General features: G+C 44.5%; 1 protein-coding gene across 5 annotated transcripts in view; it reads right to left on the bottom strand.

Moving 5' to 3' along the window:
- SIMC1 (SUMO interacting motifs containing 1) overlaps positions 1-10,275 on the bottom strand; it is a 30,001-nt gene extending 19,726 nt beyond the window's left edge. For 3 of the 5 annotated variants that reach the window (XM_084839308.1, XM_084839310.1, XM_084839309.1), the window contains exon 1: positions 10,092-10,275. In XM_084839308.1, the coding sequence (XP_084695434.1) occupies positions 10,092-10,241 (150 nt within the window). In that variant the 5' untranslated portion in view covers positions 10,242-10,275. Of the gene's footprint in view, positions 1-2,336; positions 2,616-10,091 lie in introns of those variants that run through there. The other 2 variants (XM_084839312.1, XM_084839311.1) reach the window with 2 other exon arrangements.
- Between the last annotated feature and the right edge of the window lie 7,901 nt (positions 10,276-18,176).

Here is an 18,176-nt window from a genome sequence, read left to right as displayed (position 1 = left end):
TGATACTCTGTCTGCTAACCAAAGTTCTCCAAGTGGCTTACAATGTTGCAGAACCTAGAGTCAGAGAGACCACGGAGTGAAGGAAAAAGAGATTCTTTATTTAACGCGTGGGCTTAAGGCTGGAATCATTTCCAAAGAGCCAGAAGCCCCGAAATACATCAGCACATTGGTTTTATAGACATTGTGACACATATGAAACGGCTCCTCCTCCCCCTCCTGCATGGGGTTGCAGTCCTCAACATTTCTTCTCTTAGCACCATTGTTTATAATACAAGAACTGGGTTATAGGGTAGCCATGATAAGGAGAGAACAGAAGAGAACAGCAGAGAACAAGATATACAATTGTATGACCTTTGACAAGATAAGGAATTCCTGTGTCTCGTCAGCTTACAACAATATATTCAAGGGAGAAAGAGCTCAGCAAGAACATGAAGCATGAGACTGTATGAGGCTACTTAGTCTGACCCCCGATATGGCTGCTACAACAATATATTTACAAAAATACTAAGAACATAAGAGCCACATGCCCCAGTGGGAAGAACCACAAGCAGTGCAAGAACCCCCTCCCGCTTGTGTTCCCCAGCAACTGGCATACAAAGCCATACTGCCTCCGATACTGGAGGTATATATAGCCATCATGACTAGTAGCCATTGATAGCCTTCTCCTCCAAGAGTTTGTCTAATCCCCTTTTAACGCCATCCAAGTTGGTGGCCATCACTACATTTTGTGATTGCAAATTCCATAGTTTAACTATGTGCTGTGTCCTTCCTTTTATCTGTCCTGAATCTCACACCATTCAGCTTCATGGGATGACCCTGAGTTCTACTACAATGAGAGAGCGAGAAGTTTCTTTCTGTCCACTTTCTCCACACCATGCATAAATTTACACACCTCTATCATGATCCCCTTAATCACCTTTTTTTCTAAACTAGAAATCCTGAGATGTTGTAACCTTTCCGCATAGGGGAGTTGCTCCAGCTCCTTGACAATGTCAGTTTCCCCTTTCTGCACCATTTCCAGCTCTACAATATACTTTTTGAGGTGCGGTGGCCAGAACTGTACCCAGTACTCCAAGTGTGGTCACACCATAGATTTTCCCTTATCAAGCTACCTGATCACTGAGGTCATCGGAGGGCATGCTCCTGGTGGTTCCACATGGACCCATGGCCCAGCTGGACTCCACCCACAGAAGAGCTTTCAGTGTGGTGGTGCCTGTCCTATGGAACTCCCTGTGTTTGGAGGTCACGCAGCCGCCAACACTGGGTTGTTTTTGGCACCTCCTGAAAACAGCTCTTTTCTAGGAAGCCTCCCTTGGCCTCGGTTTTATTGGCACGCTGTGTTTTTTTTAATAATAATTTTAGTATGTTTCATTCTTTTAATATTTTGTTTATTTTATCTCTTGTTGTTCACCGCTCCAGAATCTGTTTAGATGTGGAGTGGTATACAAATGTTGTAAATAAATAAAGGCATTATAATATTTGCAATTTTATTTTTAATTCCTTTCCTAACGATTTCCAGTGTGGAACTTGCTACTCTCACAGCAGCTGCACACTGGGTCAACGTTTTCATCCAGCTAACCACCATAACCCCAAGATCCCTTTCCTGGGTCAGTCACAGCCAGCTCAGACCCCTTCAGCATAATGGTGAAGATTGTTTGCTCTCACGTGCATCACTTTACACTTACTTACATTAAACTGCATTTGCCATTTTAATGCCCATTCTCTCATTTTGGAGAGATCCTTTTGGAGCTCTTCACTGTCCTTTTCTTTCTTTTTAAACCATCTTAAATAGTTTTGTGCTATCAGCAAATATGGACACCACACAGCTCATCCCTAACTCCAGATCATTTATGAACATTAAAACACAAATCCCGCTACAGATCTCCAGGTGACCCCACTGCTTACAACCCTCCATTGCAAGATCTGTCCATTTATTCCTACTTTCCGCCTTCTGTTCTTTAACCAGTTAAAGGACTGTTTAACCCTCCCAGTTTGGAGAGGTCATAGGAACATAGGAAGCTGCCTTCTAGTGAGTCAGACCCTAGGTCCATCTAGCCCAGTACTGTCAACACTGACTGGCAGCAATGGCTCTCTAGGGTATCAGGCACAAATTTTTCCAGCCTTACCTCGAGATGCCCGGGATTAAGTCTGAGACCTTCTGCAGGTAAGCAGGTGCTCTACTGCTGAACCACTACCCTTCCCCTTTTTTGAATCTCTCCACTGTCCCATTTCATTTCAACCCCCCTCAACCATCTGGTGTCGTCAGCAAACTTGGGCCACCTCACTGCTCATCCCCAACTCCAGATCCTTAGTTCCATGACAGGGTGGGGCTTCACCTAGGTTGTTGTCTTCTGCGCCTCCTGGCTCCCAGTGACAGATGCAAGAAACCAGAGGGCAGGGTGGGGAGAATATGTACACAAGTCTCCCTCCAATCCTCAGACATTCCAAATACCACTCTTCTGCTAGATTTCCAGGCCACAGCAGGTCTCCGACACAATAACCCTGGGCTGGGAAAGAATGCTGAAGCAGCCAGTCCTTAAGAGTCCTTTGCACAGCAATGCTTCCTCGCCCCCTTGGGCTGTTGCTAATCTCTCTCAAAGCTTCTGGGTCCCTGTGGCAGACGCAAGAGGAAATGTGGGGGAGGGGGAGAGGAGGAGCCTCCTGATAACTGCCACTGAACTGCAGAATCTCTTGGCCACGGCAAACCTCAGAGGAAATAGCTTTAACTGCTGATGCAACCACCAAATTATAATAACTGCATCTCTCTTTGCCCTATCAAGATTCAAACGCCCCTGATTCATGTGATTTCCGATGCCTCAAACCTGTTTATTTCCTTATTTGGCAATAAAGGAACAGATATCAGTGAATATAAACGGGGCAGGCCTGGACCTACTAGAGGTAGCTGAAGTACATCAGAGGCCAGAGTGCGATGGGCCTACATGTGCTATGTCCGAGATAGTGATACCTGGAGAGTCACCCATTTTAGGTCTTGTGCATGGAAATTCCCACAGCTGGACAACTGGCTCTGATGTACACAATTTGCTAATTGCACTACAAATCAGGGGCTTGTCGCAGCTCTCAAAACGGTAATTTTTCTGTTCTGGCCTTGAAATTGAGGCTGGCTGTTGAAGGAGGGAGCGGGTTACTCAATAGCTTTTTGACTGGGAATTAGACTGTGAAGTATAGGTCCCCAAGAACTGGCTGTAACCAGCACCTGTGGTAGTTCATGAATACCACGAAGAAGCCTTCATAAACTAAACACTTCCAAGTCGTTGCCAGCCTAGAACATAAGGAACGCCCTTCTGAATCAGGCCAAAGGCCTCACTAGTCCAGCATTCTATCCCTACAGTGGCCAACCAACTGCTCTGCCCACAAGTAGGCCATGAGTGCAATAGCGCCCCTCCAGCTTGTGTTCCCTAGCAACTGGGACACAGAGGCATCCTGCCTCCCATATTGCCGATAGTACATAGCCATTGTAAAGATGAAACAATTGGATTAACTCATTTTTATTGGGTTTATTGTACTGATATGCTTTACCTGCCTTGTTTTTAATGTTTTTTTAAAGAAAATTTTGTATTTGATTATATTTGTATTTTATTGCTGTTAGCTATCTCGAGCACTACTTAGTGGAAAGGCAGCATACAAATGTAACAAATAATACATTCATGTGCTCTGCTCCAAATACCAGAGACCAAGGATGCGTTCGCACACCACGCTAAGCCACCATGGGAAGAAGACATGGTGGGTGGGTGGGTGGCTTGTCTGTTGCTCCCAACAGGTGATCGCCCGCATGGTGGCTTCCTGTGGCTTGTTTCTCCCTCAGTCCCTCTCACTCCTCCAGCCCATACCTGGCATGTATCCCAGGGGCTTTGAAGCAGAAATTCTCTTTTCCTCATTCCATACATCAGCACCCTTTCTGCAACTGGTCTGCTGCGGTTGCTGGCTGACAAGGGACACCCCCCCCCGCCACATCAGATTGCAAGAAGGAAATAATTGTTCAAGCCCTTCTGAATGCATGAAGGCATTCATGATTTTTAAATTTTTCTTGCCATGAAAATTGCACAAATTTTTCCTCTATTCTACTGCTCCACTTTGAGTATTGCACAGATTTCCTCTCCATTTTACTGCTCTGCCATGAGAGTCGCACAAATTTCACTTCCATTCTACTGCTCTGCCATTGATTTTGCATAATTTTGCCATTCTGCTCACTGCTCTGTAGCCTCCATGTACATCTCACAGCTAGGAACGGAGCAGGCAGCTACAGGAGAGAAGGCACTTTGCAGGCAGGTGTTCTTACTTCAGTGTAACATGAGGCAGCCCTTAAAAAAAGGTGTTCACTAGTAAGGGAAGCACTGAAATGGAGGACAAAATTTACAAGGACATTGACATAATTACATTTTATGAGAAGCTGCTTATTGGTGTAACCTGAAACAGCCTTTAAAAATAAAAGCTGTTTTGCTAGCAAGGAAAGTGCCCTTTCTGCAATTGGTCCACTGTGGTTTCTGGCTGACAAGGGAAACTCCCCACCTTCTACATCAGATTGCAAAAAGGAAATGTTTTTCTGATCCCTTATGAATGCAGGAACGCTGTCACAGGCTTTGTTTTGTTGTTGTTGTTGTTGGGGTTCTTGCGCAAGCGCTTACAAACACAAGAGTGCTTGCCTGCTATTGAGCCAAGCATAGCAAGATTCCCCTCTTGCAAATGTCCTTGTCAATTTCATCCTCCATTTACTGAAACTACCTCCCACCCCAACCCCCGGCCTAGATCAGAGCACAAAAAGGAAATAATTTTCTGTGTCCTTACAAATGCGGGTACACGGCTGCAAGTTTTGTCTTTTTGTTTGTGGATTTGCGCTCTTGCACAAGAGTGCCTGTCCCCTATTTAGCCAAGTGTACCCATATCCCCCTCTTGTCAATGTCCTCCACTTCAGTGAACACTTAAAAAAAAAAAACCTGCTTCAAGTTACACTGAAGTAAGCACACGTGCCCCCAAAGTGCCTTCTCCGCTGCAGGCTCCAGCTGCTTTCAGCTCCTCCCCGCCGCTTGTCAATGTCTTCCACTTCGCTAGGGAACACCTTTTTTAAAAAAAGGCTACTTCACATTACACTGAAGTAAGCACACCTGCTTCCAAACGCCTTCTTTTCTGCAGTTGCCAGCTCCATTGCTAGCTGTCAAGATGTACATGAGGGTTGCAGAACAGTGAGTGAGATCACAAAAATTACACAAAATTCATAGCAAAGCAGTAGAATGGAGGTGAAATTTGCACATATCGCATGGCAGAGCAATAAAATAGAGGGGAGATTTGCACAAAACTGCTAGCAGTGGTCATTTGTTCCTGTGCACTTGTGCAGGAGCAAAACCAAAAAACCCAACAACTTATGAATGTGTTTGGGACGCTTTCTGGTGTCCTTTCTTAATGATTCCTACAAAAACAAATTAAAAATCCATCCTGAGGTTGAGAAGGGATGAGGGAGAATGTCAGTGGCACTAGCAAGATCGTGAGAAGTGGCAGGGGGCTTTGCTGGTCTTGCTGGCTGGCTCTCAAGCCATTCCCAACAACCCACGAAAAAATCATTCTGCTGGGTTTGGATGTCACACTAAGCCATCCTGAGAACAAGCCACCCTAAACAATCCTACTACAAGCCATGGGTTCTCAGGGTGGCTTCTTTGTGCAAAACTTCCCATAATGGGAAAATCGCTCTGGTTTTGGATGTCACGCTAAGCCACTGTGCCACCACCCACAATAACAACCCACCACGGCTTAGCGTGACATGCGGACCCAGTCCAAGTGTGACATCTAGGGATGTGTGGATTGTGTAAAATCTGTTCTGTATTTTGTGGATTGTCAGATGCCCATGGCATTCTGTTGTCTGCCCATGGATGGAATCGGATTTTTTTTGTTTCTAAATACACACAAATTCACACATGTGAAAATGAGCAAACTCCCCCCAAATGTGCATTTTCACGCTTTAGGCTATGGGGGAAATGCACATTTTTGGCCAGCTTTTTAAATTTTTTGTATTTTTCTATGATGAAATTTGTGCGAAATTCAGGAAAGTTGGAAAAACAGTCCGCAAGTCCACAGAATCTACCCAACAGGGGAAAAGCCAGCCTGCTGCAGAATCTGTGGGTCAGATTCATGAAAACCCAAGCTCATTTGGCTCCACTGCGGATTTCTCCAACATCACTAGTAGCATCCTTGAAGTCTTTACCCCAGCACCCAGGAGCTGCTTGGTAAATTGGATGAATCTAGTTCCACCAATTTAATCCACCCTAACAAACACTAAAATGAACAGCTGCCACAATCCATTGACAAAAAGAGAGAGAGAGAGAAATTCTGACCATCAGGAGTGGGAGCACTTGTTAAGAGATCAAACTGGCTACCAAGTTATAGCTCTGAGAGCTACCAACATCTAACCATCCAACTCCTCCCCACAAAGGGTTGCTTTTAGTTGACGTAACAGGCAGGCATTTATAACCTACTGAGTTACATAAGAATCCATAACAAAACACCCTCAATTCATACTTCCTGTCTGCCTCATGGGCAAAGAGGCACAGTATACAGGAATCCCCAACTCTATGATCAAAGCCTCAGGAGTCCAGCTCACAGTACTGAGACTGGGATGGTTCCTTGGTTCCAGACAAACAGCAAGGCAAGCCCAGGCTTGTCCTAGCCATTACACATCTGGATGTTTTGATACTGGATAGAAGATTATTACAAATGAAGGCCAGGAGCAAATAGCAGCAACAAGGCTTATATGTAACTCAGACAATGGAACACAGTATATTCCTAACTCTACATGGCAGCAAAGTATGCTGTCAAAAAATGACAGAAAACCAAAAGCAATGGACAAAACCAAAAGGACAACTAAAATAATGAAAGTTAAGTCAAATGACAAGGGATATACTGGGAAGCTGGGGAAATGCCAAGAAAGAACCCAAGCAGAATTAACAGAAAGGCAGAGGGTGTCATGAAAATCTGAATTTATGATCACAGCAAGACAAATATTGCCGTGACATGACAGCCCACAAGACTGAAATGATAGTGTTCAGTGGTGTATGGCAGCCTCCAGATAAAATGTAAGAAAAGAGAGATCCTGAGTAAGTGGATGATGATTTGTTAGATAATTTTTCAGATAGTTTGCTGTTGTGTTCGATATTACTGTTATTTGCTTTGGTATGTTATTGTCAGCTGCCATGGGCTTCCTTTTGGAAGGATGTGGGGTACAAGCATTGAAATGAAATTGATTTTCTGAGTCTACACACTGATGTAGTCCACACAGAATGGTAGGAACAAGCAGGATAGTAGAACAGAATGGTGGTAAATAATCACTCCCAGTATGGAAAGGACAGCAGAACTAAGACACCCAACACAGAATTATGGTCATTTTTATTTTGGCATGGTAATTTTATTTTTATACAGGATACTGCCAGTAATATCTGGATGATGTAACTCCAGTTTGGAAATTGTTATCCATTTAAAGGTATTTCTAGCCCTTCTTTCATAAATAAGGGCCTCAAGGTGTCTATCAATAAAATAAAATAACAAGCCAACAATAAGAAACAGGAAACAAACAAACCAGCAGATTAAAACAAAATAAACCTAGCAGATCCTCAGTTAAAATCACATGTACACAGGATGGACTTCATCAGGGACCTAAAAGAAAACGAAGTACGTGCCAGGCTAAAAAGCCCAGGAAGGGAGTTCCACAATTTTTGGAGCCACCACCGAAAATGTCCTCTGTCCAATAGCCATTCTAACCACAGAAAGCAGGGGAACCTGGAGAAACTTTTTTTTTTATACGATACTGAAGCTATGTAGGGCTTTGAACATCAACCCCAATATCTGAATTAGGCCCAGAGGCAAACTGGCTACCAACGAAGAACTTTTAATCCTGGTGTGATGTGGTAGTAGCAGTCACCCCCAGATTATAATAACCTTGCTGCCATGTTTTCAACCGGTTGAAGCTTCCGAATGTTTTTCCATAGGCAGCCTCACATATCATGCATAACAGTAGCCTAGCCTGGATGTTACCAGAGCATGAAGAACTGTGGGCAGTATGGCATTATGATGTCATACTGCATAGGCAGTTATTCAACGAGCACACCACTGTGGTGAATTTCATTCTCTTTCAGCTCTGCACATTCCATTGTCATTCAGTTTGAATACTGCTACAGAAACTGTTGTTCTACTCTGGGGACTGCCATTTCTTCTTTAGACATTATCCCCTCTGAAACCCATACTAATATCTTGATCATTCCACATCCTCCCAATCATCTAAACTTTATTATTTTTTCCTTTATACTGTAAAGTTTACAGCAGTCCCCTTGGTATCAGGAAAACCTAGCAGCTTTATTTTTAGCTTTCTGCAGTGCAGCCCTTCTTGCATTCACTCCTGGACTTCCTGAATTCACATGTTATCATTTACCTCCCAATTCTTTGTCTAGCCCAGATGTTGGTCCATGGTGTCCTGTGACTTAGACGCAGACACATTACCATCATTGTGAAGGGTGGCAACAGCCTGGCAATGTTTACGCTCATCCCCCATATGTCTTCAATCAGCTTTCCCCAACCTGGTACCCTTTAGACTTCAATTCCCATCAGTCCCAGCTGAGATTGAGAACAGTAGTCATTCAGACATCTGGAATGTACTCGCTTTCCTTTTCCCTCCCCATTACCTTTTCCTTTTGGATAGTGTCCATTAGATTGTGATCATATGGGCATAGAGTGTCCAGTTTTTTTTAAATCTCTGAACAGCACTATAAAAACTGTAGGTGCTTTATAAGTTATTTTTTTTTAAATCCCATTGTTTTAATTTGTGACTATCACTTACAGTTGGCATTTGGGGAGTGGCCACAGCTCAGTGGCAGAGCATATGTTTTGCAAGTTCAATCCTTGGCATCTCCCATTAAAAGGATCATGTAGCAGGTCATGGGAAGAGACACTATCTGAGACCCTGGAGAGAGGCTGCCAGTCAAAAGTAACAATACAAGGCTAGATGGACAAATAGACTCCCCTGCCGTAAAGCAGCTTCCAAGGTTTCTGTTGTGTGCTTTGGTGCTCTTGTGAAGCTGCTCTGGCTCAGGGCAAGAGCAACAATGTCATGATCAAGCATCAGGGCAGGGTAATACGATTCCATAGGAGAAAGCAAATAGGAGAATATAAGGAATGTCTGCAATAAAAGGTAATAGGAACATGTGGAAACAGGTGTTTGTATTGCAGGACTGTCATAGATCAGGAAGACGGTGTAGTGAGCTCAGAGCCTCTAACCTTCATCAAAATGCAATTAGGTGCACTTGCTTTATTCTGTGTTAAAAGAAAAAGTGGGACAAAGGAAAAGCAACCATTTCCTTGAAAGTGTGGCATGCTCCATACATTTCTTTCCGTATTTGATACTTTTATATCCCGACTTTTTGTGAAACAACTTGGGAAAACTTCATCTCAAGGGTGTACTTCCTTAATCCCCAGAAATCCAGACTCTGTCGGGCAGCGTTTTCAGCGTGACATACAGATCTAGCTCTCAGATATTATACATTTAGGCAGTGCAGACTGGAGGCTCCGATTTCGGTGGGGCTGTGAATCCATTCTGCGTTTCAGTCAGAACGGCCAGAACTCTAACGGAGCTATCCACGGTGCTGAACCCATTTTGCAGCTAGGATTCAGCGCCTCGAATAGTTCCTTTAGAGTTCTGCCTGAAACCCAGAACGGATTCACAGCCCGAACGAAATCGGACCCACCAGCCGCCCACGTTTTTCGAATTCCCCCGTCCGGCGTGTGCTAAACAAGCGCGCGGCTGACATTCCACCAGAGCACACTCTACGGAGAACACTCCAGGCTGGCCAGCCGCCAGCATCAACGGGCGCGCGTACACCGTGACAAAGCCGGTGTGGTTGGAGAGGAGGACAGAAAAGGCCCCCCGTCCCCGCAAGGCAAGGGGCGAACCCGCCTCAGGCAGAGAGCCGAGGGCGAGAGCGCGAGACCCAAGCTGCGGGGCGGGCGGAAACCCGAAATTCCTCTCAGGGAGCCCGGCGACGACCGGAAGCACCTCCATCTTTACTGCTGGCACGCTCGCCAAGCCCCGCAAAACTCACCAGGGGTTTTGGGAGGCCGCGCCTCGGCTGCCGCCGCCGCCGCCGTCGTTTTCGCCTCTGGAACTGGCGCCGGCGGCGAAGCCGCGAATACCAGCCGGAGCTTTCCCCATCGGTACTCGACTCGATGAGGACCACAACATCCTCGGCCATAGCGCCCTCCCAGTTAGCCCGCCCACCAGTGGGCGTGGCCAACGGAATGGGCGCGGCCAGACTGACGGAGCCAGGGGGCGTGTGTTCCTTCCTCCCCCCCCCCCGCTCCCGACCTCTCCCGGGCTTGGTTTTGCGGCTCGGCTCGGCTCGGCTCCTCTGGTCCCGCGATCTTTGCTTCAGAAGACGGCGGGGCTTAACGGAGCTGCAACCGCCCCTGTTAGTTCCCCAAAGATTTAACAAAGCGGAACGGCTGACTGACGGTGCACTCTTATACGCGTCTGCTCAGCAGTAAGTTCCATTGAGTTCAACGGGGCTTACTCCCAGGGAAGTGGGTGTAGGATTGCAGCTTTAACCGGTTTCTAAAGACCTATTCGTGACATTTCTATACCGCCCAAGATCCGTAGACCCTCAGGAAGCAGCTCAGCCATGCAGCTTTATATATCTGTATCGCTATGCGGGGGTGATTGTCGATAAGTTGTTTCATACTTAGTGGCAGTTGGGTTTTTAGGTTGCATTGTTTGTTGATGAAACAATAAAATAACGTTTAAAAAAATAAAAGCGGGGGGAAAAGTGACTATGACATCGCTTCTGCATGGGCACAGGGCTTGGGTGGTGGTGAATGTCAATACTTTTTGCTTCCTAGGGCATATTTTCTAGATGGCTGTTCCACTATTTGGAGGGAAAATAGCGACTTGCAGTGTAATCCTATTCATGTATTTTCAGAAGTAAATACCATTGAGGTAAATGGGAGTTACTCTCAAACAAGCAGGTATAGGATTGCAGCCTAACCCAATGACCTCATTTCATAACATCAGACCTGCTCATGGAGTGTCCCACCATGCTATGCGCAACATGCTTCCAGCTGTGTACTCTGGTTCACGGCCAACCACTCAGTCATGAGTGAGGTGAGCAGGCCTGCCCCTGAGAAAGATGAAATAGGGGCTTTTCCTTTACTGAGGAACAGCCATGGCTCAATAGCAGGGCACAAGCTTGCCATGCATAAAGATCCTAGTTAGGATCAGGCCCTAGAATCTTCCGTTAAACAACTCCTTATTAAAGGCCCTGCACTGCCACCCCAAAATGCTGTCACAAGAGCAGGAGATGGGGAAGGGACTAAATTATCAGCTTTTGGATATATTGTTCTTAATAGATCATATCTGATCCTATTATCAAATATACAGTATGACAGGGGTGGGCGGAAGCAGGGGCATTGCTAGGTTCTTAAAAGATCTGGGTCACAGGCCCATATATATGAGTCTAAGTGCATGTCTAATATGTGTGTGTGTGTGGTGTGTGCATCCAGTGTGCTTGCGTGTGTGTATAGATTACATACATACATACATATTTATTTATTTATTTATTTCTATACCACCCAATAGCCGAAGCTCTCTGGGCGGTTCACAAAAATTAAATACATACATACATACATACATACAAAGTGTGCACTGACCCTACCCCCACCCCACTTCAACGCAGACTCCAATTCAGCATTTTGGAAAACATCCCGCTTCTGCTCTGGCCAATTTGTAGTCGGACCACTTCTGCTCAGCACCAAACCTGAGTCAAGGTTTGGAAAAACGAGTCTTTATGCTTCCTGTTGACTAACACAGGAAATTAGAAAAAAAACTGTAACTTTTTTCTCTTGGTCAGAACTGGATGATAATTGCAGGCATAGTAGCCCCCCTAGAAGGGGATTACACCTGCCCAATGTCAGAAAAATAGGTGCAGGGTTTATATTTTGATTTTCTTTTAAAGGGAGCTGCCAATAACATTTTAATTCCTTGGAAGAATTGGATAAAAATTTCAGGATTCATTGCCCTGTCAGAGGAGATCATGTCTGTCAAATTTCAGAATGCTAGCCACAAGGGGTTTTGTGCAAGGGTGGCCTTGACATTGTGAGGTCTCCAAAAGAGGACATACTTATCTCCCTATGTTCCTTGTGGACCATTGTTCTGAAAGTTACAGACAGCCTACAGTTGTCCCTAAGTAAGAAACCAGCAAAGTTTCAGAAGGGGGGTTCTCCAGTTTGGGCGAGGGAGTTATTTGCTTTCCCTTCCATTCGCCCCTTCCCCAATAGTTTTTGGGTAAATTTGTATGAAAATGCACAGGTCATTAGAGGTATCCCCTAGGCAAGAAACCTGAAAAGTTTCTGAAGGATATACATGCATTCTAAATTAGACTAGGATTTATTTACATTTCACCAATGTTAGCACCAGGGGAACATGGGTGGGAAGGTGCTATTGCACTCATGTCTTGCTTGTGGGTTTTCTATAGGCATCTGATTGGTCACTGTGTGAACAGAATGCTGGACTACATGGACCTTGGTCTGATGCAGCATGGCTCTTCTTATGTTCTTAAATAGAGAGTGCCTCTGAGCATGTGCAGAATGTTTTTCTTTGCCTGCTGGACAGAAGTTGTGGGGTATGCTTGGTGCACTGAGCTCCTGGTTCTCAGAGAATGAGTTCAATCTTTGAGGCCAAGGTAGCTGACCTGGAGAAGTTTAGAGAGGCAGAGGGGTTGGTCGATGAGGCCTTTGGGGACATGATAGTAGCGTCCCTTATCCAGAATGACAGCTCCTCTGTTGTCATGGAGAATGAGGACCTTGGAGAAGGAGACTGTCACTCCTAGAAAGAGGGAAATGGTCCTGTAGAAGGCACCCATTACTAGGGAGTATGAACATATATCTTCTCTTGCTGATATACCTTGAGGGAGGGGCGCTCCTGGTACTGGCCAATTCGATTATTAGAGACAGAGGCAGCTGGGTTTGTGATGGCCATGTAAACTGCATGGTGCTTTGCTTGCCTGGTACAAAGAGCGTGCATGTCACATGTCATCTAGATAGCCTGGTAGATAGTGCTGGGATGGAATTAGCAATTGTCATGCATGTCAGCACCAATGGCAAGGGGAAATGTAGATTGCTAGGTAGGAGGTTGAGAGCCAGGACTTTCAAGGGAGCTTTCTCTGATATGCTATCTGTTCACATGCAGGGCCAGCTAGAAAGCAAAGTTGAAGGGCGTCAATATGTGGTGTAGGGAGGACAGGGTTAGATTTGTTAAGACACTGGGGAACATTTTTGGATGATCCAGATCTGTACAAATGGGACTTGAACCAGAATGGAAGCGGACTGCTGGCGCATAACGTCAGATAGGTGGCAAAACAGTTTTTAAACTGAATCTTGGGTGAAAGCTGACAGGAACTGGGAAGCATCTGATTTAGGATGAATCATCCCAGTGGGATACGGGTAAACTGATTGGATACAGTGATCACGGTGCTATCAAACTTAATGCAAGAGGAAAATTGCCAAGGAAGTCCAACAAAGTCACATTTGACTTCAAAAGAGGACACTTCAAAAATGAGGTTGGTAAGCAGACAAGAAGGGAGGCAAAAACAAACAAAGATTTTGATGAGAAATGACACTGAGACCAACAATTAAAAATTCTTTAAATCTATCAGAAGCAGGAAACCTGCTAGGGAGGTGGTTTGACTGCTGGATGACAACAGAGTTAAAGGAGTACTAAAGGAGGAGAAGGAGATTCCAGAGAAGCGGAATGAATTCTTTGCATCTGTTTTCCCTGCAGAAGATGTCCAGCAGATACCATGCCTGCTCTCAACTGACATTTTTAAGAAGGGAGTGTGAGGAACAGAAGAAAATAATGGTGACAAGAGATGATGTTCTAGACCTTACTGACAAACTGAAAATAAACAAATCACCGGGTACAAATGGTATCCATCAGAGAGTTCTTAAAGAACTCAAACATGAAAGTGCTGATCTTCTAACAAAAGTATGTTAACATATCCATAAAAACAGTCTCTGTATCAGAGCACTGGAAACCTGCCAATGTAACACCAATTTTTTAAAAGGGATCCAGAAGGAATCCAGAATTGTACAGCCTGGTTAGCTTATTGTTTGTTCCAGGTAAATTGATGCAAAGTGTTATTAAAAGTAAAATGAGTATATAGAAAGACACGTTCTGCTGAAAAAACAGTCAACATGGCTTCTGCAAAGGTATGTCCTGTCTCACTAACTTTTTAGAGTTCTTTGAGAGTGTCAACAGGGGTGATCTGGTAGCCAGGGGTGGGTAACTTGTGGCCCTCCAAATGTTTTGGTCTACAACTCCCATCATCCCTCACCATTGGCAATGCCTGATAGGAGTTGTAGGCCAAAACATCTGGAGGGCCACAAGTTGCCCACCACTGAGGTAGACATTGTTTACTCGGGGTGCAATCGTATGCAGATTTAGACAGATAAGTGTCCTACAACTCCCAACATGCCCCAGCCAGTTATGCTGGGAGTTGTAGTACTTTCCCCCCATCTAAACCTGCAGAGGATTGCACCCTTAGACTTTTAAAATATGTTTGAAAAAGTGAGACAAGACAAAAAAGACAGCTGCACCAATATTTATGGTTCCCAGTGCATTTTGAACATGTCTCTTTATCAAGGGCAATCCTTATTAGAATTAGAACTAGAATTAGAACTAGAATTAGAACTTAGAATGAAGCATTATTTGAAAAGCTGTGGATGAAATAAGGATTTCCCTTGATAAAGGGACATGCTCAAAATGCAACAAGAACCAGGTCTTTTTTGTCTTGTTTTGACTTTTACAGCTTTTTAAAAAAAATCTGCTGTGCCATTGCTTTTGAAAAAGTTCTTCACCAAAGACTCCTAAGCAAACATAGCAGTGATGGTATAACAGGAGAGGTCCTGTTATGGATCAGTAATTGGTTAAAGACCATGAAGAAGACAGCATAAATACATGGTCAGTTCTCTCATTAAAGGGGTGTAAACAGTGGGTTCCCCCAGGGATCTGTATGGGAACCAGAGTTTTGTAGTTTGTTCGTAAGTTTTATCTGGAGTCAGCAGTGAGGTGGTCAAGTTTGCTGGTGACACCAAAAAGATCAAGGGGCTGGAGAAACCCCCCTATGAGGAAAGGTTATATTTCAGGATTTTTATTTTAGAAAAAAGGCAAGGTGGGTGGCAATGATAGAGGTGTATGAAAAGATGCATGGTGTGTGGGGAACATCATAATATTCATCATACTAGAACCAGGGTCACCCCATGAAGCTGGCAGGTTGGAGATTCAGGACAGATAAAAGGAAGTACTTCTTTATACAGTACATAGTTGAACTATGGAATTAGCTTTTAGTGATGGCCACCAACATGGACACATTTATGGAGGAAAAGTCTATCTGACTATTAATCATGGTGGCTATATATTACCTCCAGTATCAGAGGCAGTATGCATCTCAATACCATTTTCTGGGGAAAACAAGTGGGAGGATACTATTGTGTTTATTGTGTTGATATCCTGCTTGTGGGCTTCCTGTGGGCATTTGGTTTGATCACTGTGGAAACAGAATGTTAGACTAAATAGGCCTTTGTCTGATCCAGCATAGCTTTTCTAATGTACTTATTCTCAACTTTTAACAAAACCTTTCCACAGGTTATGGGGTTAGTAAACTAGCTTCATGTATCCCCTGAAAGGTAAACTCACTTTTTAAAAAGAATGCATGAACATATTTCAGGGAGATGTGATTAGCAGCCTTGGTCAATGTATACAGAGTACAAAGAAGAAAAAAGTAAATGATCCTTTCAAGCACTTTAAGGGACATATGGCTTATCTACTAATTACATAATGTGTGGAATGGCCCTTAGAAATAATTATGTTTATCTGATCCATGATCAGAAGAGTTAATAATTAACCCCAGAAAGGTTAAACACATGGAGATTTCCCCATTTACCTCATATTTCTTACCACAGGACTGGAGAGAAGAAGGGAAGCAGACTCTGGCTTTCTGTCATCAGCCAAGGTACCAAGGATCACTGAGAGACTGCAGCCCCTGCTTCCCAAGAAAAACATGAAGCGGGGGGCGGAGGGGGGACCAACCTGGCCCCATACATCAGCCAGAGAAAGAGCAGTTGCAGGGAGCTCCCTACCCCTCCCTGTCAGAACACTTGGCCCCAACCAACAGTTCCCCCTGGCCTTCAATAGCAGAAGGAAGGGGAAAGGATGCTCTGGCCCCATCCATCAGCCAAAGGAACAAGAGCCACCAATTGCTCTTCAAGCAGAAACACCAGCAAGAGAAGATACGGCTCCAAGTGACAGTTGCCCTCCTGGGACAGCAGAAGGAAGGGCAAAGAACGCTCTGGCCCCATTCATTTTCCAAATAGATACCCATTGCTATTCCAGCAAGAACACCATGAAGGGGAGAGCAGCTTGGCCTTGACAAACTGATCTCCCTCCTCTTCCTCTTTCTCTTCCTTCCATTCCCCTTCTCTTGTGTGTCTTGTCTTTTTAGTTTGTAAGCCTGATGGCAGAGCCTCCCTCCCTCTCTCTGCTGCGAACCACTTTGGAAGACAAGAACTGCCTGAAAAGTGGGATAGAAATATAGCAAATAAATAAATTCCTTACAGGGCTTTTAACTGTGTTTCTTCCATTCGGAAGATAATAATTGAGAGAAATCAAGCATGGACTTCCTTGCATGTAGTACCAGATAGTAACTGCCATAAGCACAGGTGAACACGAAGCACAAAAAGTCGATTATTCCCAAGTAGACCTGGAGTAACAAGCTATTGGCTGTGTCTTGTTTTGTAACAATTTGTATTTAAGTCAGGTTTGTAAACTAATGAACACCAAGAAAAAATTTGAAAGCTACCTTGCAGTTTGGAAATATCAGTGCTGGAGGAATGGCTTGTTTTGTGTAATATGGTGTTTGATACAGTTTCAAATATAAATAGCAATGCTAAACAGCTTTAACTTACTGCAGGATTATTTAAAAAGTCTGCTTTCATCTGAACTGCCAGAATTGAAATAAACTGCCACACTTGAAATAACCAACTGCTGGCATCCTGATAGCAAACATATTGGAGTGTCCTTTCCATTTTATTATCTGGGCTGAGCCCCTTGAGATGCAATTTTGTGTCGCATCTGTTACAACTGTGTGAGAAGAAACAACACAGATAAAATTTAGTACAGATTAACCATTGCCATACTCACTTTAGAAAATCCATAAACATAATTACATCTTTCTGCTGGTGTACTTTTTGATTAATTAACCATCGTTGGGTGCAATCCTCTACACATTTACCTGAGAGTAGGTCCCATTGAGATAAATGGGACTTGCTTCTGAGAAGACATGTCTAGGATTGCACTGTTAAGCATGCAAATAGAAAAGACAGGCTCTAAAGGGTAAAATCCAACATAAGTCCTACTTGGAGGAGACCCACTGAAATATATGGGACTTAAGTTAGTTATTCACTTCTATTTACTCTCAGTAGGACTTGCGTTAGATTTCAAAGATTGGATTCAAGAGGCCCCTTTTACGATTTACTGTATCCGATTTCGATTTGTTCCCCTCTTTGTGTCTCTGGCGATGCGAATGGATCATGTACTGTAAAAAAGGCAGCGAAATGAAGCTTTAAATTTTGCTAGTGGAGCGGGCATTGCCTGCATTGAGAAGAGGTAGGGGCAAAATGCAGGTCCACCCTGTTAGCCAAATATTTTGGGTAGAGGACATGACTATTTCAAAGCAATCCAGCGAAATAATGCATTGCTAAGCCTTCCACAAGTCTTGCCCCGCAGCTGGATCAGCGGAGGTTCGTGGCTCCGATTTCAGCGAGGCTGTGCATCCATTCCGGGTTCAGTCAGAACCGGCCAGAACTCTAAAGGAGCTATCCAAGGTGCTGAACCCTATCCCTCCCAAATGGGTTCAGCACCTTGGATAGGTCCTTTAGAGTTCTGGCCGGTTCTGACTGAACCCAGAATGGATGCACAGCCTCGCCGAAATCAGAGCCACCAGCCTTACTGATCTGGAGCATATGCATCGGAGTAGGAGCGAGCGAGTCGCGCGCGGAGCTCTCAATTTCGATCCTATATCTCTTTAAGAGAAAGTGGACTCGTCCAATGACGTGCCGGAAGTGCAACCTTGGCCCCCGCC

This window comes from Heloderma suspectum, chromosome 2 (assembly GCF_057233095.1).
Source record: "Heloderma suspectum isolate Gila_16-S chromosome 2, 16-S_ref, whole genome shotgun sequence".
In the NCBI taxonomy this organism is placed as follows: Eukaryota; Metazoa; Chordata; class Lepidosauria; order Squamata; family Helodermatidae; genus Heloderma; species Heloderma suspectum.
The sequence above is the reverse complement of the archived record's forward strand: the minus strand, read 5'-3'. Positions and strand labels throughout refer to the sequence as shown.